General features: G+C 30.4%; 1 protein-coding gene across 9 annotated transcripts in view; it reads left to right on the forward strand.

Moving 5' to 3' along the window:
- Positions 1-1,911: 1,911 nt before the first annotated feature.
- The window catches only part of LOC114337039 (uncharacterized), a 75,921-nt gene continuing 53,311 nt past the window's right edge, over positions 1,912-24,521 (forward strand). For 3 of the 9 annotated variants that reach the window (XM_050642406.1, XM_050642407.1, XM_050642408.1), the window contains exon 1: positions 1,926-2,224. In XM_050642406.1, coding sequence (XP_050498363.1) covers positions 2,105-2,224 — 120 coding nt within the window. In that variant the 5' untranslated portion in view covers positions 1,926-2,104. Of the gene's footprint in view, positions 2,225-13,347; positions 13,601-24,521 lie in introns of those variants that run through there. The other 6 variants (XM_050642410.1, XM_050642411.1, XM_050642413.1 and 3 more) reach the window with 4 other exon arrangements.

A 24,521-nucleotide genomic window follows, 5' to 3' on the forward strand; every position in this document is an offset into this window, starting at 1 on the left:
TTATGACTTATTTGCGCTGATACATACATAATTTGAAAGATTAGCAACTAACTACATACTGTCTGTCTGCGCATGCGCCAGGCAAGTATAAAATTTAACCCTCAATCGTAAAGAAGTATAACTTCAAAAAGTTCATTTTGGCGCCCTATAAACATAAGAGCTGGCGCTTGCAGTGCACCCCTTGCAGGCCTGTTAACGCCGGAACTGCTTGGACATAACTGGGAAAAGAAAACCAGAGTTCTGAAGTGGATAGAAGACTGAGGCAGTATTGGACGGCTTTTGGAAAACTAGGCCACAGCGAAATCAACCAACCAAAACCAATTAGTTTTCGTATGCTGTAACTAGGCTTCATAATAATAATTAAGTCTCGAGAAATGACCGTAAATAAGTTTAAACCAGAAAGAGATTAAAACGCACACATAAATACACTAGGGGTGCAAAATTAACCGGACACCTTAAAAATTGGTCATTTTTGATTTCTCGAATTTCCTAAACCTGTTGTCAGATTTAAGTGATTTCTTAATATGTTATAGCCTTATTCTTTAACAATATCGCTCCAATAATATTGTTGCTAAACAGGTAAATTTTTATTGTATACCGGGTGTACCAATGAAACTCGTGTTTTTTTTCTCAAACTTCGCATCACCCTGTGGAATATTATAGCATTTCTAAAATACTCAAATTAAAACCCAACTATAGCCTCAGGTTTTCTCAACATTCTGTTTTTTGCTTCATTCGCTTATGTTGGACCATAAAAAAGTTTAGTAATTTAACAATTAGCCATGATTTTCATCAATGCAGGGTGTTTTTAAATACCTATGGCAAACTTTAAGGGGTAATTCTACATGAAAAAATAATGACAGTTTGCTTTATAAACCTTATGTCCGCAAATGCTTCGTTTCTGAGATAGAGGGTGTTGAAGTTTTTCTTACAAACTCAAGATTTATTTATTGCTTTAAAACCGGTTGAGATATGTAAAATTTGGTGGGTTTTAAGACGTAGTTATTATACATTTTTTGACATACAAGTAAGAATTTAATATTCACCATTGGCGCGTATACGGGTAATATGAGCCGTCATATTACCCCGTAGGCGCGCCAATGGTGAATATTAAATTCTTAATCGTATGTGAAAAAATGTGCAATAACTACTTCTTAAAACCCACCAAAATTTAATTTGCGTATCTCGACCAGTTCTAAAGCAATACATAAATCGCCCGTTTGTAAGAAAAATTTTGACACCCCCTATCTCGGAAACGAAGCATTTGCGGACATACCGTTTATAAAAGCAAACTGTCATTATTTTTTATGCAGAATTACCCCTTAAAGTTTGCCATACTTATTTAAAAACACCCTGTATTGATGAAAAACATGGCTAGTTGTTAAAGTACCTAACTTTTTTATGGTTTAACGTAAGCGAATGAATCAAAAAACAAAATGTTGAGAAAACATGAGGCTATATAGTTGGATTTTAATTTCAGTGTCGACTGTGAATGAAAAGCCCTATTGTTAAAGAATAAGGCTATAAATATATTAAAAAATCACTTAAATCGGACAACAGGTTTAGGAAATTCGAGACATCAAAAAAGTCCCATTTTTAAGGTGTCCGGTTAATTTTGCACCCCAGTGTATTATGCAAGCACGTTTCAATTAACACAAACAGCTATGGGAATGGCTTTTGCTGGAGATAAGTTAATTAGAAGACAGTCAGAATTAAATAAATTCGAAGAAAATCCAAAATAACGAACTTTCCATATTCTAATTTATTTTATATTTTTGTTGCTAATTACGGCAACCAGGATTACCAATCGTAATAATTACTCAATTATTATGAGAAAGAACGAATATACAAATGAACAATCTAGAAAGAGACACAAATGGTAATTTACAGCACTGACTTTTGACAGTTAACAAGATTTTCAAAATTGAAGTTGTCATTCAACTCAATAAGTTTACTAGTTTACAAACATTTTAAAACTTTTTAAAAGTATACACACGTTTTATGTAAAGTGAAGTTGAATTAGTTTTACGTTTTAAATTGATTATTCTATATTTATAATTTATAAAGTAGTGTTTAGAACTGTTTTTATGTTTTTTTAAGAAGTATGTCAGCGGACATCTCGCAATTTATACAGGAACAAAAACTGTTGATTTTACAGGACAAGAAAAGATTGGGACTATTAGATGACGATAATGGGAACAATAATCTTAAATTAAACGACAAGGTAGGTGCGCCCTAATATAATTAGTTAAGTATTTCCTTTGTGCTTTATGTAGTTAAGTGATAGGCCCTAACCACTAACAGCCAAGATCATACAAGTGGTTTTATTGTAATATCAGCAATTTTATTGTGTCTTGTCACGCCCGGAGTCTCGTTTTAGCTCTGATGTTTTAAAGTGGCAGTTTTCAAATTCTAAAGTGATTCGAAAACCCTACAGTGTTCAGCACTTATAAGTTGTGTAGGATGTCTGGAATAATTTTTAACAAGGTAAATCTAACATATATCTCTCCAATTTTTAAAAAGGTAAATCTACTATTCTGCTAACATATATCTCTTTAAACTACACTGCAGTGCAAAAAAATCGATCCACTAAATATTTGATCACTTTTGATGTTTTGAATTTCCTAAACCTGTTGTCCGATTTAAGTGATTTTTTACCACGTTATAGCCTTATCCATTGACAATATCAATGTAATAATATTGATGCTAGACAGTTAAACTGTCATTGTATACCGGGGGTACGAATCAAACTATGTTTTTTCTCAAAGTTCGCATCACCCTGTGGACTATTATAGCATTTATAAAATACTGAAATTGAAACCCAACTGTAGCATCAGGTTTTCTTAACATTTTGTCTTTCGATTCATTCGCTTATTTTGAATAATAAAAAAGTTAGGTACTTTAACAACTGGCCATGTTCGTCATCAGTACAGGGTGTTTCTAAATAAGTGCAACAAACTTTAAGGGGTAATTTTACATGAGAAAATAATGACAATTTGCTTTATAATCATATGTCCGCAAACACTTCGTTTCCGAGATATGGGATGTTCAATTTTTTTTACAAACGCATTTTTAGAAAGCATTTTTCTCAAAACTGCCTTTTTAAGGGTGGTGGACATCGTAACTCAAAAACTACTTGACCGACCCACCTGAAATTTTGCATATACTTTCTTTAGACATTTCGTGAGGTAATGTTGTCGAGATATATTTGTTTTTATGCTTATTCTTTATTTAGAAATAATAAATATGTTGATTTTCACCCTTTTGTTACAAATAATTTCATTTTTTTGACTTCCTGAGTGATACCAAGAACTCAAAAATCGTTAAAAATAAAAAAACTCAACAGCATTACCTCGAGAAACTTATAATCTAATAAAATCTTTTTGAATTTTTTGTTTCACATAATCCAATACAAGTTTTGATGTTCACCACAAAATTTTTTTTTGGAAGTGTCTGTAAAAATTTGCCATATTGGCTTATTTTTCAATATTTTTCTTTGAAATTATTTAGAATATTCTATGAATTGTACTTAATACGCGTATTTAATTAAAAAGTAAAATAATTGTACCATATAAGTTTAAAAAAATATAATATAATAATAATAGTTTCAAAAAAAAATCACCAAAATGTGCTTGAAATGTTGATTTCAAACCATACCTTCCCCTTAAGTTCTAGTAATTTTAATGATAATTCCTTTAATAATCATACCTATGGCTTTAATAGTAAATATAACATTTATGGTAATGGTCCATATTTAGTATATGTGGAGCACAAGGATAAAAACTTGGGTAGATTGTTTCCTATCAGAGTGGGATATTATCTTCAACAAATTAATGAATTTAAAAAAGATATTATTGATATTCAAACTATAGACAAAAATAGAGTCAAAGTCCAAAATAACGAGATGGGAAATAATCATCAAGCCGAAAACGAAGATGATGAAAGCACTGAAATTGATTTGAACAATACTGATCAAGACATAATAAAGCCTACTACTCCTAAAGAAGTTACCAACGTAATCAAAAACAATATCAATCCCAAAAAGGCTCCAGGATTTGACTTAATAACAGGAGAAATACTACAACAATTACCAAGAAAGGCCATCGTAAAAGTCACAAACCTTATAAATGCAGTATTCAGGTTGCAATATGTACCAATAACGTGGAAAACATCTGAATTAATCATGATTCCCACACCAGGGAAATCATCAATTTTATCCAAACTATTTGAGAGGATATTGCTAGCACGAATGCAACCTATACTCGACCACAGGGAAATTGTTCCTTCCCACCAATTTGGATTTCGCAATAAACATTCAACAATAGACCAAATTCATCGAATAACAGATATTATAGAGAGATCTCTGGAGGAGAATAAAATATGCTCAGCTATTTTTCTAGACATAGCAAAAGCATTTGACAAAGTGTGGCACAAAGGCTTGTTACTAAAATTAAAAAGATATCTTCCCATCCAATATGTACATCTAATACAATCATATTTGCAAGATAGAACTTTTAAAGTTAAACAGGAAGGCGAATATTCAGAATTACGGCCAATTAAAGCAGGAATCCCACAGGGCAGCGTTCTGGGACCCATACTATATTTATTATATACTTGTGACATTGCTGTTACAGAAAATATTAAACTGGCAACATTTGCAGACGACACTGCAATACTAGCAGTCGGTGAAACATTCGAAGAAACAACTAGACACCTGCAAATTGCAGTAAACAAAATAAACCCCTGGAATAATAAATGGCGCATAAGAATCAATGAAGGGAAATCTGCTCATATCAATTTCACCTACAAAAAAATAAATAGTCACCCAGTTAGAATAAACAATAAAATCAGAGAACAAGAAAACAGTTAAATATCTAGGGCTACATTTGGATAGCAAATTAAAGTGACAGGAACATATCAGAAAGAAAACCGAAGAACTAAAACTGAAGTACAAGAACTTATATTGGTTATTTGGTAGAAGCTCACAACTTACAATCAAAAACAAAGTATTAGTTTACAAACAAATGCTCCAACCAGTATGGTCCTATGGTTTACAGTTATGGGGCTGTACTAGTGAGAGTAACTATGCTTGCCTTCAAAGAGTCCAAAACCGAATACTAAGAAACATAGTCAACGCTCCATGGTATATCGGCAACAAAGACCTACATCGGGAACTTCGTATAGCAACAATCAAAGAAGAAATAAAGAAGATTGCCAAGGGTCACGAAAAACGACTCCACAACCATACAAACAGGGAAGTGTTAGAACTTTTAGATAATCAAAACCTAGTCCGCAGGCTCAAACGCACCAAACCTTTTGAACTTGTGTGATAGTGATAAATCTATAAAAATGTCAGTGTCAGTTTAAATTCGGACAGTGAACCTAGCCACAACAGTGATGTGTGCAACAATAATTATTAAATTCTAAGGTGAACCGTTGGGAATACCTAGGACAGTACAGTAGTAGATTAAGTTAAATGTAAAATGCTGGTTAGTCTTAAGATTAGGTGCATTGTTAATTTAATAAATAAAAAAAAAGTAATTTTTAAAACATTCAGTATTGCAAATTCATTACTAAATCACAAAATTGTTCTAAAAAATAATCTAACGGCGTACGTACCAAAGTTTTTTACACATAAAAAAAGGAATAGTTCGTCAGGTAGATACGTTTTTCTCTGAGAAGGTGATATTAGAAAACATCGTTTCAGTGAGGGAGGTATCTGAAATCAGGAGAATGAAACCTAAAAAAGTTAACAGTGATGGTATAGTGGAATATATTGATAGGTAAATCATAATTTTAATTTTTGTAGGTAATGCTCTCTCACAAAATGTAAAAAATAAACATGTGTAACTTCGTAGTTGAGCCTTATGTGTATCCCGTAGTGTAATGCCTTAAGTGTTTACGTTATGGACATACTAGATCCCAATATCGTGGAAAAATTAGATGTCAAAAATGTATCCTGTATTATAAATTAAATGAGTATCCTGTACTAAAGTAATTTTTTGCACTTTTTGTAACAGCAGTCAACATTCAACTATATCAAAAGATTGTCCAGTTTATTTCAAACAATAAAAATTAAGGAAGCAATGGTTATTTATGTAGCAAATTAATTATTGCCAATGTGCTAAATAAATACGCCGGTCATCATAGTATATAATAAAAATATTAAAAGGCAAAATTTTTCAATCCTAATAGCGACATTAATAATATTGAAAAATATTAAAAATGTTACTAAAAGATTTTTAAATTGAAAACTTATTGGTCCATTTCCCTGGTGACACCTCCAAGGCTTCTACAATATGCAAGCCAGATGGATGCTGCAGTGAAGACAAAAGGGAAGGAATTCTACACTATGCAATTCACAACCCCCGTCTGCAGCTTGGTAAAGTTCCAACGGAAAATGGACCTAGTTACTCTATAGGAGTAATACTAATATAAAAATAAAAATGGTATACATTTTTATTTTTATATTAGTATTGTATACCATTTGTATTGTATAAATGTATACCATTTTTATTCAGTTGCAATGCGAAGGCAAAACAATCTTATTTTTCACCCAGAATACGGAGCGTGGAGTCTCATCGGAGATACGTAGGCCTGCTGCTCCATACTCTAAGTGACCGACATCGAGAGTTTATCCCCACACCGCAACTAACGTGAATGGATTAGGTGACTAGCGTCATCTGACAATTGAAAGGCAAAGTTTTTCAGTCCTAATAGCGACATTAATAATATTGAAAAATATTAAAAATGTTACTAAAATAAAAATATTGTTATTTTCCCATTAAATGTGATCGATACAAAATACTGATCTATTGAATATATATTTGTTTGCATAAACTTGTATTATTGCGATTGTATATTATTTTTAAACACCGCAAAATTTAAAATTCATTTTACTAATACATATTAATTACTAAATTGTAAACAATAGTTTTATTTATAATTGATACAAATAAATATATATTCAATAGATAAGTATTAAAAAAGAGAAAATAATAATACACTTATTATATTGTGATGATTGGCGTATTTAATTGGCACATTGGCAATAATTAGTTTAATAAAATTTTAATAAATCTCAAGTATTTGTTGAGAATTTTTTCGCGTAGGTACGTATAATATGTATAAGTGCGACAGAGACGCACCATGTATCGAGTGAACGGTCTAAATAGAAGTAAGCCTCGATTACTCTTTAGAATCTTAAAATTGAATGTTTAAATTTCAATTTAGACACAACGCGTATTTTCGCATTTTTCAGATTTTAGATCACTTTTAACCCGAAAACTAATTGTTTTTAATGATCCAGAAATATAAAAAAAAGTTTTTTTTGAGTAAACAAGGTGATTTCTGGAATTGTTTAGACAATTTCTGCCCAAAAATTTCGTTCGGCATCCTTCAGATTTGTATAAAGGGAACATTTTTAAATAGGAATCCGCAAAAGAACCGAATCAGAAACATCTTACCAAGGGGAGGGCCTCACAAGCTGGATTATTGACTAACGTACATTTCCATCCACGGTAAAAATTAGCCGATATTGGTAGTTGTTCGAAAATATTCAGACCGCGAATGAACCAAAAACCAGCTGTTAAATAGCAAAACATTAATGTAGAATCCTTATGAGATCCCGCAAAAATGGAAATTTATAAGAGAAAAATAAAACCAAACGGGACAACAACGAAAACCGTATCTTCTTTAATACCCAATAAAATATCCTGTCATTAAGTGAATATGACTGATATCGAAAATTAAAAATACATCCATCCTTGACACACCATCTTATTTCACAAACATCTAGTTGCGGATGACAAGCTTCTTGTCCTTGGGTTCAGGCGGGCTGGCAAAAAACAATTGAATAAATTGGCAATGATGGCAGGCACAGGCACGGCAGAGGCTCGGATGTGTCTCATGACGCTCAAAAAAATAGGAGCGTTGGAATTTTTAGATGAGCGGTCGGGTCCGTTTCGGGTGCGTTTTTTATTGAGAAGTTCACGTCTGTGGGATACATCGTAATTTAATGTCTTAGCTTAGACGGTTGTAGTTTATACGAGGGAGGTCGCTAAGTTTATCAAATTGTTATTCTTGTAACGACCGACAAACTATTTAAAAACATCTCAATTTTATACAGGAATAATACTTTTCGACTTTTGACTTTTGTAATTTTTTTTAATTTAAATTTTTTTGTTAACTTTCTTTAGGGAAAAACACCAATTCTGGTCTTAGGGAGCACACCTATCTTTCTCTTGCGATCTTGTTCGATTTCGTTAAGTGTAGTAAACTCACTACAGTAATTATTTCTATTTAGACATATATAGCTAATATAATACTAATCAATCACTAAGATAAATATATTGTCATCCTTAGTAATAGTTGCATTAATTATTAGTAGAGTCAGTAACTTTTCAAGGTGTTGACAGGCAACAACTCTAGTGCAGTTACTGAAGGTTTTCACCTCCGATTTCGTTGAACCTCCATCGATTTTCATCAAAATTAGTGAGTAGTTAGAAAATACGTCAAGGAACAAAGGTGACATGATGCCAACTTGCGCTTTTACCCTGGGGGTGGACGCCACCCCTTCTTGGCGGTGAAAATTATTTTATTAAAAATATGTAATACCACAAATCGATAGAGGGATAAATTTTTAGCAAAATTTGTTATATAAAGTTATTAATATAAATCGATACTTTTTGAGTTATTAAAGATCAAAGATTTTATTTTTTAGTAAAAAATGCATGTTTTAAAGCTATTTTTCACATATAACTCAAAAATTATCGTAGTACTCAAATCTAAGCATTCAAGCTGAAATAATGGGAAAACGATGCATTTTATAAAATATATCTGCTACACATTTTTTGTCAAAGTACTTCGAAATACCTATCAAATGAGCTCCAGAAGAAGTTAATAGCATCAAAATTAAGCAAGTTATGATGAATATATAAGAAAACCCTTTCGAATTTTTTAGGGAAAAGTGAAAAATAAAACATACGTCATTTCCACAAAAATTAAAATTTATAGTAATCCTTACAACAGTTTCTTTATATGAGCATAAGTAATGCTTTCAACAATTTTTACCAATTTAGAATGCATATTTTTGAAAAAAAGATTTAAAAAAATCATAATTTTTAAAATCATCGTAATTTTTATTTTATTTTGATAATAACTCCAAAAATAGTCAATATACGTAAAAAAGAATGTGTGTACTTTGTACGCACGTAAGAAGTTATTCTTCTATTATATAATTTCAACGAAGTAAATATACTTAACAGGTTATTTGTATTTCATTTAAATATTAAACTAACTTTCTTTTCTACCACTTTCAAAATTTTTTTATTAAAACAACCAAAAATTAAAAAAAAAATATGAATCGTCCAGGATTGGAACCCGCGACATTCCGTGTGCTTCCGTTCTCTGACCCACCGCTCTACCAACTACGCCAAGGAGCTTCTTTTAAGTGACACGTAAGTTTCGGATATAATTAACTACACGGTGACAAATAGACATATAAAAATGTTATACCTACATAATATTTTATTATCTTACTACAGAGAAAGACAAATCCAAAAATTATAATAAATAATACATTTACTAAAAACACTAATATATTCTTTTAATGGCTTATTTGCGCTGATACATAATATACATACATACCTATCTTGAAAGATTAGCAACTAAACGCCATACTGTCTGTGTGTGTATGCGCATGCGCGCAGATTTATGAAATGTTACTCTCAATCGCGCCAAAAGAAGAATAACTTAAAAAATGATATTTAACCAACTTTTAGTTCTTTCTGTATCAAATATTTTACCTTTTTTACTATTTCTCTAGGGTAAAAAATAACCGAGATAGAAACGTATAAAGCTTAAATTTTGCTACGAGAACCATGTAACCGGGGCCATTACCCCGTTTATTTAAAAAAAGTAATGGATTTAAAAGATTAAATATAACGTGGTTTAATAGCCCTTGAAATTACCTTTCAAATGGTTTTTAGGTGAAACTGATATCTTAAAAATTAACGGAGTTATTTAAAAGAATACAATAACATTTTTTGGAAAAATTTTTAAAAGATAAATTTTGAAAAATTGTTAGAGCGTAAATTTTAATGATATCAACTTGTTCGGGGCTCATTTGATAGATATTTCTGAGTACTTTGATCAATGTTTAATAAGTTTATGTTATAAAATGCATCATTTTCCAGTTATTTAAGCTTGAATACAGTTGAGTCCGCCAGTCTTTACCCGTGCGTTATCATTTAAAGCATACGAAATAAGTCGATGAAGTAAGTCACTTGCTGTTGCGTTTAGTAAATTTTAATTTCCGACTTATCATCGACTTATTTCGTATGCTTTAAATGATGACGCACGTCATCATAACTATATGACGTCATCATGCTATAACTCACTTTTAGTTACCATTTATTAAAGGCCTATTTACCGAGTTTATTTATGTTACCTAGTTAAAGAGCTTATTTATGTGTCCTTCCTTCAGTGTCCAGCTTTTAAGTCCATATTGTAGTATAGAAACATGATACAAATAACAGAAGATATGACATGGAGCAGGTGGGCGGGGCCTACGTAGCTACGTCACACTGAGAGTAGAACAGCATTATATTCAGTGTTGTCGTATAGCAAACACTGTTTATTTTTGTGTTTAAGGTGAATTTTACTTATAATTTGTTACACTTTTATCAAAAATATTATATTTATCGTTAGATTTGAATAGTCCTTAGGAGGTGTGATCATAAATAGAATTAATGAATAAAAGAACTTAAGTAATAAAAAATATAACTGATGGGCTTCATGACTATCGCAGCTTTAACTTTTTTTATCATTTAACACATTACAATTTTTTTGTTACCTTTATTTCATCGTAAGTACATGTATTATACAGGGTGTATAATACATGTATTATAATATCTAGGGTGGAAGGCACTTATGGAATAAAATTATTTCTGTCCTTGTTTTAAAAAATTAAAAAAAACGCTGAGACCCGTTCATTTTTATATATAAATGTACGTTTTTAAACCTAAATTTAAATTTAAACAGGGCAATTCACGCAAGCCTAGTATATAAAGCCATAAGCTTTATTTTTAATGGAACACCTTATTATATATTTTTATATTATTAAAAGCTACTTAACAACCTGATTTCAACGATCCGTATCATGTATGGTGTATTATGAATAATACAGGGTGAAATTTTGAAATTATAGTGTATGGAAACCACTTATGGAATAAAATTGTTTGTGTCCGTATTTTAGAAAATTATAAAAAACGCTAGGATACGTCAACTTTTAAATTCAAATATGCTTTGTTTAAACATTAATTCAAATATACGGGGTGATTTGCACCAGTCTACCATAGTCCATGATCTTTAATTGTAATGAAACACCCTGTACATTTTTATGTTTTTGGAATTTGCTAAATACATCACAAAAAAGTGTATTATATAGGGCCTACTATGAATAATACAAGATGAAGATCAGTCTAATAATTTATCATACTTTAAATAATACTACTATTTTTAAAATTGGCTAAATAAAGACATTTTCTAAACTAAGTATAAATAATATTTATTTTTTTTTTGTTTTGTATTTTTAATGTCTTGACGAAATCTGTGAATAATTTAAAAATTTCACCTTTCCAAAATTTTCACCTTGTATTATTCATAATGGGCCCTACATAATACATTTTTTTTTAGATCAAGTTGTAAAGTAGCTTCAAAACACATAAAAATATACAGGGTGATCCATTAAAACTAAAGATCATGGACTATGGAAAAATATTTATTTGATAAATATATATTGTTTTTCGCTTAAATTCAATATTAAAGCTGCCACCCAGCTGCCTCTTAGCAGTTTGAACATTTAATTTAAGCGAAAAGCAATGTTTATTTTTCAAATTAACATTTTTTCTGTCTTCTGACAGCAGTAAAATGTATTTGGAATCAAATAAATTATATACATTCTTCTTTTTGTCTCAATTAATTTAATTCAAAAAAAATTTGGACATCCTGTATAAATAATTATGTTAATGTGTATATTAGTGAATAGAGAATTAAATAATCTTTCAAATGAGCTATTACGCGACCCCTTTCGCTTAAATTAAATGTTCAAACATTGAATTTATTGAATAAATTGAAACATTGAATAAATATTGAATTTAAGCGAAAAACAATATTTATTTATCAAATAAATATTTTTTTCTGGTTTCGGACAACAGTAAAATGACAATTAATTTAATTCAAAAAAATTTTTTGCACCCTGTATAAATAATATTGTTAATGTTTATATATTGAATAGAGAATTGAATAACTTTTCAAATGAGCTATCACACGACCCCTATTATTATTTAAAAAAATCATCGATTGCGTCATCACACCCAGATGGATGACGTCACTAGTATGATATATGCCAAATATAATTTAAAAGTAAAAATCGACCTGATTTGTAATTTATCTCCAGAGTCGCTCATTCTCGAGAAAATGAATTTATTCCAACTCGAACGTCCTCACTGTACCTATAACTTCATAACTTATATCTTAAAACCATGATTTTTTGGAGCTTTGCGCCCATTGGGTCTTTTGTACTACACATCAAGGACTACCAGAACCCAAAGTTTCAGTTGACAGAGAGCCATTTCCTATAAGGTTTTTTGCGGGGTCCTTTGTCATAATTTTATTTTCGAATTTTCACAACCAGTGCCTGTACCATCTCTCTTGCCATTCCTAGATCTTCAGCTATTATGACTATATCATCGCCGAAACGAAAGTTGTTTAGATATTCTCCATCTATTTTTATTCCCCTTACTAGTCAATCCAAATTCTTGAGTGCACGTTCTAGCAACTTATTAAAAAAATTTAGGCGACATTGGGTCTCCTTGTCTAACCCCACGCTCTATTTTTATGCGATTACATTAGTATGTAATTTGACAGTGGTTGTTACCTATAGGTATATATTATATAATCATTTTGTACCTATAATCTAGCCTGCATTGTTTAAGCGCCTGTAGTATTTTGTTTAGTCAACTATGTCATAGGCTTTGTGAAAATTGATAAATATTATCACTAGAGGTTTATTGTATTCCACTACTTTCTCTATTATGGCATTTTATACATAATAAATTAGATAAATATTAACATAACTGAGTACAGAATCTAATCGATATCCCAAATAATCCGATTAATAATAAGCAACACCCCGTATAAGTTGTTTTTGTCGGAAAAGGGTCACAGAGCAACGTCACGGATCTTAGGGCGAGGAAGAGAAGGGCGAAAGATGCACGCGAAGACGTCCCAGCTCCCTGTCCATCCGTCACTCCTGACCTTGTTTGATATTGATTTTGCCCCGAAAGCAAATATGAAGGGCTGAAAGAGGACCGAGTCGTTCTGTTTTCAGTGTTATTTCAACCCTTTATGATCCTCTACAAAAGTCGAACCTGACCCCCCGTTTCTGTTTCGTATTTTTTCTTCTTGTCGCGTTTTTGTTGGTGAGATGGACGGCGGATCTCTTTCCTGAAATCCAACGTGAGTACGATTGCTGCTGTAGATGGTTGTCTAGCTTCACCATTAGGGTGGAAAAAATTGCGAATTTTTGGGAAGTTTTGTAAGTTTTTCATTTAAATGTTGCCATAATTAGAATTTGACCATTGTAAGAATGTAAGTGATTTCAGTTTATTAGGATCTCTTATTTATTATATTGTTGGAAAATATGTTGACGTTTTGACCTTTTATCGAAGCTACATTTTTGAAAATCTAGTAGGTAGTCTATTTTTTCTTTAATAAAGTTATATTATTTTTCACAAATTTAAAATCTTAAATAAATTGTCAGTTAAATTGGGTCAAATCATTTTTTTAATCTAACCAGATACAAAATTTTAGTTGATATTTATTGATGTCCCATTTTTATTATATATTATTATAGTTATATATTATTATATTTAATAATTAATTATTTTATTGTAAACATTATTTTGTATACCTACTAATTTTGAAGAATATAGATGTATATAAAAGTGACATGTTAAAATGATCCCATTTTTCACAATATGATTTGAGATTTTACATTTAATCTACAACAAAAAGGAATCAATTAATTTACTAAGAACAAACGCACGATAACTACTTAACAAATTTAATTTTGAGATTTATTAACTAACAAACTTCACCAATCTGGACATTGTATTTCCCTGTTAATATAGATGGCTTTTTTCTCTCAGGTGACTGAAACATTGACTAAACTTGTCACATACCTTCCTATGCAAATAGAAATAAAAGAGATCAAAATATCAATAATCTACAGGGTGATTGATTAGTGGGGAAAGCTCAATAGTTCTGCTATAGTAATAGATAGCGATAAAAGTTAATAACAAAAATTGTAGCCAAATTTGAGCTTCACATTACAAAATTAGTTAGAATGTTACAGGGTGTTCGATAACACAGTGGCAGACCAAACTTATGTTTTTTTTTTAATGGAACACCCTATATTTTATTTTATATTCGAAATCCTGCTAACTTCTCCATTACAAAAATATAAAGGTTTGGTTTGTTATACAGGGTATTTACAAAGTTATAACCAATTTTATATGAAAATCGTAACAAGTTCAACTCCCTGTAAAAATAAAAATAAGCACAACAGCAATACCCTGTATTTTATATCATTATTGAAAAGTAACATACCGTACTTTAATTTTTATATAACATTCCCTATGTCCAAATTTATTAGTTTTCGATATATTTTCATTTTTCAGAGCAAATTATTTAAGGTGTCTAAATTTATCTAAATTTTAAGTAAGCCATGACTGAATTGACAATTGACGATTAATGATTATCAATCCGGTAATCAAGGTAGCAATATAGCAAATAAAGAAATAAAAATAATTTATTAGTAATACATTTTACAAAAAAAATCAACCACAACATGCAACATTTTTGAAACAATTAAAAACTACTTTTTCATGTAAACGTAACAAATAAAGAAAGAACATTAGTAATAAATTTTATAAAAAAAAAACACACACAAATACAAAATACACCATTTTGTGAAAACAATTAAACACTACTTTTGTATGTAAATGTAACAATGTAACCCCATGTAATTACATAGGGTGCTCAAAATTACCTCTTAACGCATTTATACACACCTAAAAACGATCATTGAATGAGCTACTTACTCTACGAAGTATTTGTAAATTAACACATCGAAATACACTTTGTATTCTATTTTTCATCTTATCCCTTGTTGTTGGAGGTATTTTATAAACTTCATTATTAACGTAACCCCAAAAAAATCAGTCTAGTCTATTAAATTCTGGTGATTTGGGTGGCCACGCTACTGGTCCATTGAAAAATGAAAATACCTCGAAAACCAATAAATTTAGACATGGGGAATGTTATCTAAAAATTAAAGTACGGTAATGGTACTTTTCAATAGTGATATAAAATACAGGGTGTTTAATTTAAAATTACTGAGAAAATAATGTACTTCTGTTTTGACTCACCCTGTATTTGATATAAAGAAAATTAGCAATATAAATTATTTATGAAAATTTTGACAATAAATGAAAAAATATGGCATCAATAAACCATTTCCGTTTTGCTTATTTTTATTTATACAGGGAGGTGAACTTGTTACGATTTTCATATAAAATTGGTTATATCTTTGTAAATACCCTTTATAACATAACAAACCTTTATATTTTTGTGATGGAGAAGTTAACAAGCATTTCGAATTTAAAATAAAATATAGGGTGTTCCATTTAAAAAAACATAAGTTTGGTCTGCCACTGTGTTATCGAACACCCTGTAACATTCTAACTAATTTTGTAATGTGAAGCTGAAAGGTGGCTAAAATTTTTGTTATTAACTTTTATTGTTGTCTATTACTATAGCGGATCTATTGAGCTTTACCACACTAATCAATCACCCTGTATGTATATTTTCATCTCTGTATAGCGAATGATGGGGGCCTTATGAACGCCAAACAAGGTGATTTTTCGATTTTGCTTATTTTTTAAATTATTTATTACTTACGAACCATACTGTACGTTGTTTTTCAGATATTCACTTACATACAGGGTGGATCACTAAAATCAGTCCACCCTGATATTTGTCGATATGCATTAGATTTTGTTAAAATGCTGACACGTCGATTTTATTCGAGATGGTTTACAGGAAATAAAAATCAAAGTCGCCTCGTACAGTTTTTCCTCTTCTTCCTCTTTAAGTGTCGTCCCCCAATCGGATGTTGGATATCATCGTCACTGTCTTTACTCTATCTACTGCTGCTCTGAAAAGTTCTGCAGAATTCCATTAATCCATTCCCGTAAATTTTTTATCCATGCCTCTCCTTCTTCTTATACTCCTTCCTCCACTTATCCTTCCCTATATTATTCTTTTTCTCATGATCATCTTTCAGTGCGTCACAGTTTTTCGATTTCTTTCTAACGCATTAAATTGTATGTGACAGAAAAAAACGTACGTCGCTGATTGCAGACATTTACAACATTTATTCTAGTTATTCTAGTTGTCGATAGATGGCGCCATAATAAAAAAAATAATTTTTTTTAATTAGATAATAATATTACAAATATAATCTGTATAATTTATAAGACTATACAAATCAAAGAAAATACCATTTTATAAATGCAAGAAACACATTTGATTTGTTTTTATTCCAAATTGAAAATAAAATGTGACAACTGTCAGATTTAACTAAAATGTCATGTTAGAATAAATGTCATAAATGTGTATTATCACGGACTTACCCTTTTTCCTATCATTTGTTACGCACTGAAAAATGCTCACGAAAAGGAAAATATTAATCTTCTTTTCATATCTCGTTGTCTCCTCATTACGTGTTCCAGATGTTTTAACTTCCTTATTTTTATTGTGTTTATTATTTCGTATTCTTTGCCCATTTCTCGCAAACGTGTTCGTTTTACTGTAGCTTACTTATAGTCCAGGGTAATAAGGATTTTCTCGGGACACACAAAGATCCAGATAGCTGACTACTTTTTTAGTTATTGTAGACCTATAGGAAGAAAACCTACCAGCTTCCTGCCTAGAGTTCGCGTCCGTTTTTTAATTATTAACAATTTAGTGCAAAAATCGCGATTTTTTCGATTTTTTGCACTCTATTCAAAAAGTAAATAGTTGACATAAAATTACAAAATTCAGTTTTTTAGAACATTGAACCCCCTTCAAAATGCCGCTTTTTGAAAGTTAAAAAGTTAATTTGTTGCTACGCAAACTGCAAAATAAGTGATAATCGTTATTTGTTAATAACTTTTACTAAAACTATCTTAGAACTTTAGTGTTTCACCCAAAGTTGGATATTTGGGTACTTAACAAACCCTCAAAATTTGAGACCGATCCATTAATTAGTTTAAGAGTTATTCTATTTGTTTATCCTAGAGACCTGTATTTTGCAATAAGATAAGACAGAAAATAATGAAGATAGAGCAATTCTGAGTATGCCAAATGAAAGTAGAAGAGTGATAGTATCAAAATGTATTAAAAAAGATAAAAAAATAATTAACGTAGTCAAAAATCCTAAAGCCAAATTTTTAAAATTTTGTAGTTTATAAACATTTAGAATATCTTTAAAAATGTTGTCCGTAAAAACAATATTTTTATATATTCGAAAAGATAGTATTTTAACACGAATTTTCAAATAAAAAAAAATTAGCCTGGGCTCATTTGGGACAAACTTAGCCATATGTTTTTTTTTAATTCACAGCTAATTTATTTATAATAATTAAGGAATCTCATTAATGCCATTTTAAAGAATGGGATATGTATTTTTTCTTAAAAAAATTGCACAAACATTATACCTTCACAGCACCCTCTACGATTTTTCAAAAATGTAGTGCAAACCATTACTAGGGGAACTTACAAATCTAGCGAGTTAAAATACCGAAAAAGCAATTTCAAACGAATATAATTTGCTGGATCTCCGGATCAACTCGATGGATTTTGATCTTTCTTTTTTTAATTGGTATGTAATTTTTACGTAGATTAACAATATGCAATTTGTTTATAAATTTATTAATTAATAAACAGTCTAATTTGTTTAAACACTTTTTGAAAAAATATTTTTTTACAAAAATCTATTTTTTAATCATATTATCATTAATGATCACAGAAAAAGTTAAAGTACACTTTAATAAATAAATGATTTTTATTAGATAATTATTTATTGAAGATAATTTATTTGTTAAAGTATACCTTAACTTTTTCCCTTTACCCTTAACATAAGGGTAAGATATTTTTTGTAACTTTTGTATTCTTTTATTTTTATGTTTTGTTTCTTCGCCTATTGTACTTTATATTTTCTCTATTTAATTATGGTCCTAGGTAGTTCCAAGTTTATTCCAGTCAGTCCCAAGTTTGTCCCGTTGGAAGCCCCAGTTCATCTGATTGAGAATCCCAGTTCCTCCTCACTAACTCAGCAAATTCCTTTGACTCCAGGCCATCATAAGGAATTTGGCTGCATCAAAAGTCAACATTTAGTTATCTGATTAACAACTTTATAATATATCTAATTTATTGTGAATACTTTTCATTATATTCTCAGCCGATTCAATTCATGTCAATTTTTGCGTTGTTTCATAATTAATGTTTCGTGGAATATTTTCAAATGAATTAGTGTAATATCGCAGAGTAAAATACTATTTACATAAATCATAAAGAAAAATGAAGTCTCCAATGGTCCTTTGATAAAAACTATACATTGTCGCCACTTTTCTCGGATTAAAAAAACGTTTTGGCAACGAGATGATTCAGTATATCATTGTGAGACAGCTTAACTATGCCTTTTGTACAGTGGTGTCATGGTGTGGGAACGCGTGGGAACGCCGTTCCCACACTGGTTAAGAAAAGAAAAAAAAATAATAGAGAATTTAGGTTTTGTAAACAAAAATTAGCAATGCGTTCCGGCACTGCGTTCCCGCACTGCTAATTTTGCCATGACACCACTGCTTTTGTAGTATGCACATAAGAGATGTTGATTATCGTTACTATGGCGCATTTCTTATAAATCGATACCTTAGCCATATGATTAGGAATCGTCTATAAAATAATAATCGTCTATAAAAAAAATTCTCGTTATCGTTTTTATGCAAGAAAAAATGTTCTTTATTTTTGGTGCTCTAAACGCGGAATTTACCATGGAAATAAATTCAACACATAGATTTTTCATGTAATGTTCGTTTAATCAAAAAACGATTATTAGAGTAACAACTATAAAAAAGGTTATAAAGTACGATGTTTAAGATTTACAGTGAAAATACTATTTTTTCAGGTACAGCAGGCCATGAAAGTTTCACTAAATTTGTCTCATGATGATAAAATCCAAGTAGTCCAGGGCGCATCTGTTTTGAGATGGACGTTGAGAGGTGACTCTAATTTTTTTGCAGAAATTACTTGAAAATAACTCAAATAATAATAATTGAGTTATCCTCCCACTCAAAAAGGTCCGGAACATTGTTTAAATAATCAAAATGTCAAAAAATTAAGGAAAAATTCGATTTTTTTATTGGTTTTTTGATTATATGTAACTTTAAAAGTGTTCATTTCCGAGAAAAGTTGTACTAACATAAAAGTTGCGCAATTAAATTGCCTACAATATTGGAATGGTTAAAAATTTTAAAAATTGTCAGCCTTGTTGCAAAATAGCAATAATTTCGAAAAACCCATAAAAAAACAACTATTCGCATTTTACGTTTTTCATCCATTTCTGCTAAACGTAGGACCTTCGCATTTTACCCAGAAAAATCATATAATATAATAAAGGAATACAGTAAATTTCATTAAGATCGGTTCAATAGATTTTGCAAAATAAATTTTGCAATCCAGGTTTAGCAAAATAAATTCCTTTTTTCAAAATGTCGCAGGACTGAAAATAAAGCAGATAGGAAGTTGAATTTTTTTTACATATAGAAGAATATTGTACCACTGTTTTGCAATTTGTAAAATTAAAATCGGTTAACTAACACGGCGTCAGGATTTTTTTTAAATAAACATTAATTTTTGGTGCTACGCGCAGGACAGCGGTGTTCGATTCACACAAGTTGATTTCCACCAAAATTTCTTCCAATCTTTATCTAATATATTATTTTCTTACTCTATATTTTGTTTTATTTTAATATTTTAATTCCACAAAAATCAAACTAATTTGACTATTGTTTGTGATATATTGTTTAAACAATTGCATATGTTTAAAAATAATAAACTTTTATTCTCTAAGTTAAAATAGGTATATGAACAAAAGACAGTTTTTGCTAAAAAAGTTTTATTTCAAAGGATAGAGTATGTGCTTTTATTTTGCAATAATTAAATTTATTTATTTATATCGAAATGTACTAAATATAAAAATTTATCAATCATTATCAAAGGTCATTGGAATGCCCAATCAGAGCAAACGTGTCCGGTGTCCTGCGCGTAGCACCAAAAATTAATGTTTATTTAAAAATAAACGAGAGAGATTCTGTGGTGGGCACTCAATAAGAAAGGAGTCCCTGGTGAAGAGTGTAAAGATTGTGAGAGATATGTATGAGGGAGTAACGACTAGTGTTAGGACAGGTGTGGGAGAGACTGATAAATTTCAGGTGAAAGTAGGATTGCACCAAGGCTCAGTGCTTAGTCCTTATTTATTCTAATTAGTTTTGGACCAGATAACAGCGAAACTACAGGGTAGTATTCCATGGTGCCTAATGTATGCTGATGATGTAGTGTTAATAGGAAATAGTGAAAGAGGCTTAGAACAAAAACTGGAACAGTGGAGACAAGCTCTGGAGGAAAAAGGTTTAAAACTTAGTAGGACAAAAACAGAGTATTTGGAATGTTCATTTAAAGATGGAGTTACTACAAATAAAATGGTATCTTTGGATGGTGAAATGATTGTGAAAAGCAATAATTTTAAGTACCTAGGATCGGTATTACAGAGTAATGGAGAAATAGATGGAGATGCATGCAGAAGAATTAGGGCTGGATGGATGAAGTGGAAAGAAGCGAGTGGTGTGTTGTGTGACAGAAAAATTCCAACGAAGCTGAAGGGAAAATTCTATAAAACAGCCATAAGACCGGCTATGATGCACGGAACTGAATGTTGGGCAGTGAAAAAGAAAGAGGAACAACGAATGCATGTGGCGGAAATGAGAATGCTTAGATGGATGAGTGGAGTGACAAAGAAGGATAAAATTAGAAATGAGTATATTAGGGGAAGTCTAGGTGTGGCACCAATTGATGCCAAAATGAGAGAGCATAGGTTACGATGGTTTGGTCATGTTCAACGTCGAGACGTTAATCACCCAATACGAAGAATAGCTGAAGTGCAGATTCCTGGAAGGAGTAGGAGAGGAAGACCAAAGAAGACCTGGGGGGAGACGATAAGGCAGGACATGTTGGTAAAGGGGATTAACATGGCTATGACCCAAGATAGAGTTGTGTGGAGAAATGCAATTAGGGAAGCCGACCCCGCATAGGGATAAGGCAAAGAGAATGATGATGATGATTTAAAAATATTCCTGACGCCGTGGTAGTTAACCGATTTTAATTTAGCAAATTGCAAATGAAAGGTACAGTATTCTTCTATATGTAAAGAAAAATTCAACTTGCTATCTGTTTTATTTTCAGTCCTGCAACATTTTGAAAAAATAAATTTTTTTACGAAAGCTGGATTGCAAAATTTATTTTGCAAAATTTGTTAAACCGATCATAATGAAATTTACAGTATTGGTTTATTATATGATATAGTTTTTCTGGATGAAATATGAAGGTTTTAAGTTTAGCATAAATGGTTGAAAAACGTAAAATACAAATACTTGTTTTATTATATTTTTTTTTTGCAATTATTGCTATTTTGCAACAAGCTTGACAATTTTTAAAATTTATAGCTAATCCTATATTGTAGTAAATTTAATTACGCAACTTTTATGTCAGTACAACTTCTCTCGCAAATTACTGCTTTTAAAGTTATAATCAAAAAACGAAGAAAAAATCGAATTTTTCCTTCATTTTTGACATTTTGATTATTTAAACAATGTTCCGGACGTTTTTGAGTGGGAGGATAACTCAAATATTATTATATGAGTTATTTTCAAGCAATTTCTGCAAAAAAATATAAGTCACCTCTCAACATCCAAATGTACTAATATTTTTACAGATGCGTCCTGGCATTGATTAATAAACACATAGATACCTCACCTTAAGGTAAAACCGAATTCAGTGTTAAACTCCGCCCACTTACACCTCTTTGCCCCTCAAGTCTAAGTACTACCTGACTGGACGGTGGCGACATTTATTGAAATTTTTGCCAAGATTAAAAAATAAATTTGAGTTGCTTGGCTGGCGTAATAGACAACGATATAAGGGTAGTATTCAGCATTTTCACAAATAATTTTAACGCGCTTGTAATCTCTATTTTACAATTCCGATTTTACTTCAGATAAAACGCTAAAAATTTATTAATAAAAATAGTGAAGAGGTTTCCTAAAAATTATTTAATTATTAATACACTACAAAAAAAAAACAACATAATAGAAAATACATAATAAAATTAGCAGTGATAATTCACATGTAAATTATTTTTTGCAATTTGTAAAAGAAATTAATTTTCAGAACTAATGCGAAATAAAATATTTGAAGTTGATATACAGAATTTCTTTCCAGATCTAACCCATTCACTCAAGGTAAAATATTGCAAAACCTCCGAATTTTAAAGAATCCATTTTATTGGCATGAAATTTGGTATACACATAGCTAAAATATCAAAGAAAAAAGTGATATTGTGCCACTGTGTGCCTTTGCACTGGGGTTAAGTATCACTCTTTCTCGGGAGTGAAAAAATATACGTTCAAGATAAGTCCAGAATTGGATAAACTGATAATTACTAACAACTTTTTGTCCATAGAGTTTTTTCAATAAGTCAATACTTTTTGAGTTATTTTCGGGTAAATATGATTTTCGCAAATTACTCAATAAGTAAGTATTTAATCGAAAAAAAAGGTATATGTAGCAGAAATACCTATAGTTTTTAAAAAAGTGAAAAAGTGGTATACGTATGAAGTCTGTAGATCCAGCAGAAACAGAGTAGTAGGTAATAAAAAGTGGGTCCTTATTCGTCAAATTCCAAATCGAATATTTCAACGTGAAATAACCAAAAAATGAAGAACTTTTCGGGAAAAACTACAACTCTTTTAGTGTTTAAAAAAAAAGTTTATCTTTATTTTTGTTTAAGTTTCTAGCATCGAAGTATGCAAGATATGGTCAAAATAAATTTGGCCCCTATTTTTATTTTTGGTACAAAAGTCGTGAAAATCACCCCCTAATTAGCATCCGAAATTAAATGAATCGAAACGGCCTTACAATTTATTTAACTTGTTTATTTTTTATATTGTCTGTAAGTTCCATCTATTCAAAGCGCCTATTTTTGAAAAAAATGGTTTTAAAGTAAAAAAACAATTTTTTGAAATTCTGAAAAAATCATTTTTTTAGACTATAAAGGGGGTTTTGCTTTTCTGAATATTTTATATTTTTTGTTTTTTTTTAAGACAAAAATAGGTTAAAACATGGCTGTTAAAAATTTTCCAAAACTTACAGATCATATAAACACTACATACGTAAAGTAATTTATCAAGTGTTGACGATTAATTTAATTTTAGACGCTAATTAGGGGGTGATTTTTACGATCTTTTTTACAAAAAAAAGGAACCATTTTATTCTGAGCGTAACTTACTTACTTTTGATGCTAGTAACTTAAAAAAGAAACAAAAATAAAGCTTTTTTTAAACATTTTAAAAAAGATACTGAGTTTTCTCCAAAAGTGCTTAATTTTTTAATTATTCCACGTTTAAATATTCGATTTGGAATTTGACGAATTAGAACCTACTCTTCCTGAACTAAAACTCTGTTTCTACTGGGTCTACAAACTTCATACATTTATTATATATAACTTCATACCATTCTGCACTTTTTTTATAAGATAGGTATATTTTTGTTAAGAATATTTATTTTTTCGATCAAATACTTACCACATTTTGAGTTATTTGCGAAAAACCGTGTAAAAAGGTGTTTTTTTTTTGTTGAAAAGTGAATATGTTCACTTGCAAATTACTCGAAAAATCTTGACTTAGTGAAAAAAACTCTATAGAACAAAAGTTGCTTAGAATTATTCATTTTAATACCGGACTTATTTTGAACGTATATAAATTAGAGGCAAAACCCGTGAGTAAATGGAATAATTACTCCTACATATTTTGTTATGGCTCGAAATGTCACATAAAAGTAACGTCATAGTTCAGAAAAAAGTTCAGTTATGTTATAAAACTAAACAATAGTACTAGAATATGTACTAGGTATATTAGAGGTACTCAAATACCTGCATTTTTAATTTACCGGAAATAAAAATTAGCTATATATTTTTTTCTGAGAGTACCTAACATTGTATTACAAAAAATTGACAATTTGTCTAGAAATGGTAAAATAGAAGTCAATTATATTATGTACAAAATAAGAAATAGTATAGA

Source organism: Diabrotica virgifera, chromosome 2, assembly GCF_917563875.1.
Source record: "Diabrotica virgifera virgifera chromosome 2, PGI_DIABVI_V3a".
Taxonomy (NCBI): domain Eukaryota; kingdom Metazoa; phylum Arthropoda; class Insecta; order Coleoptera; family Chrysomelidae; genus Diabrotica; species Diabrotica virgifera.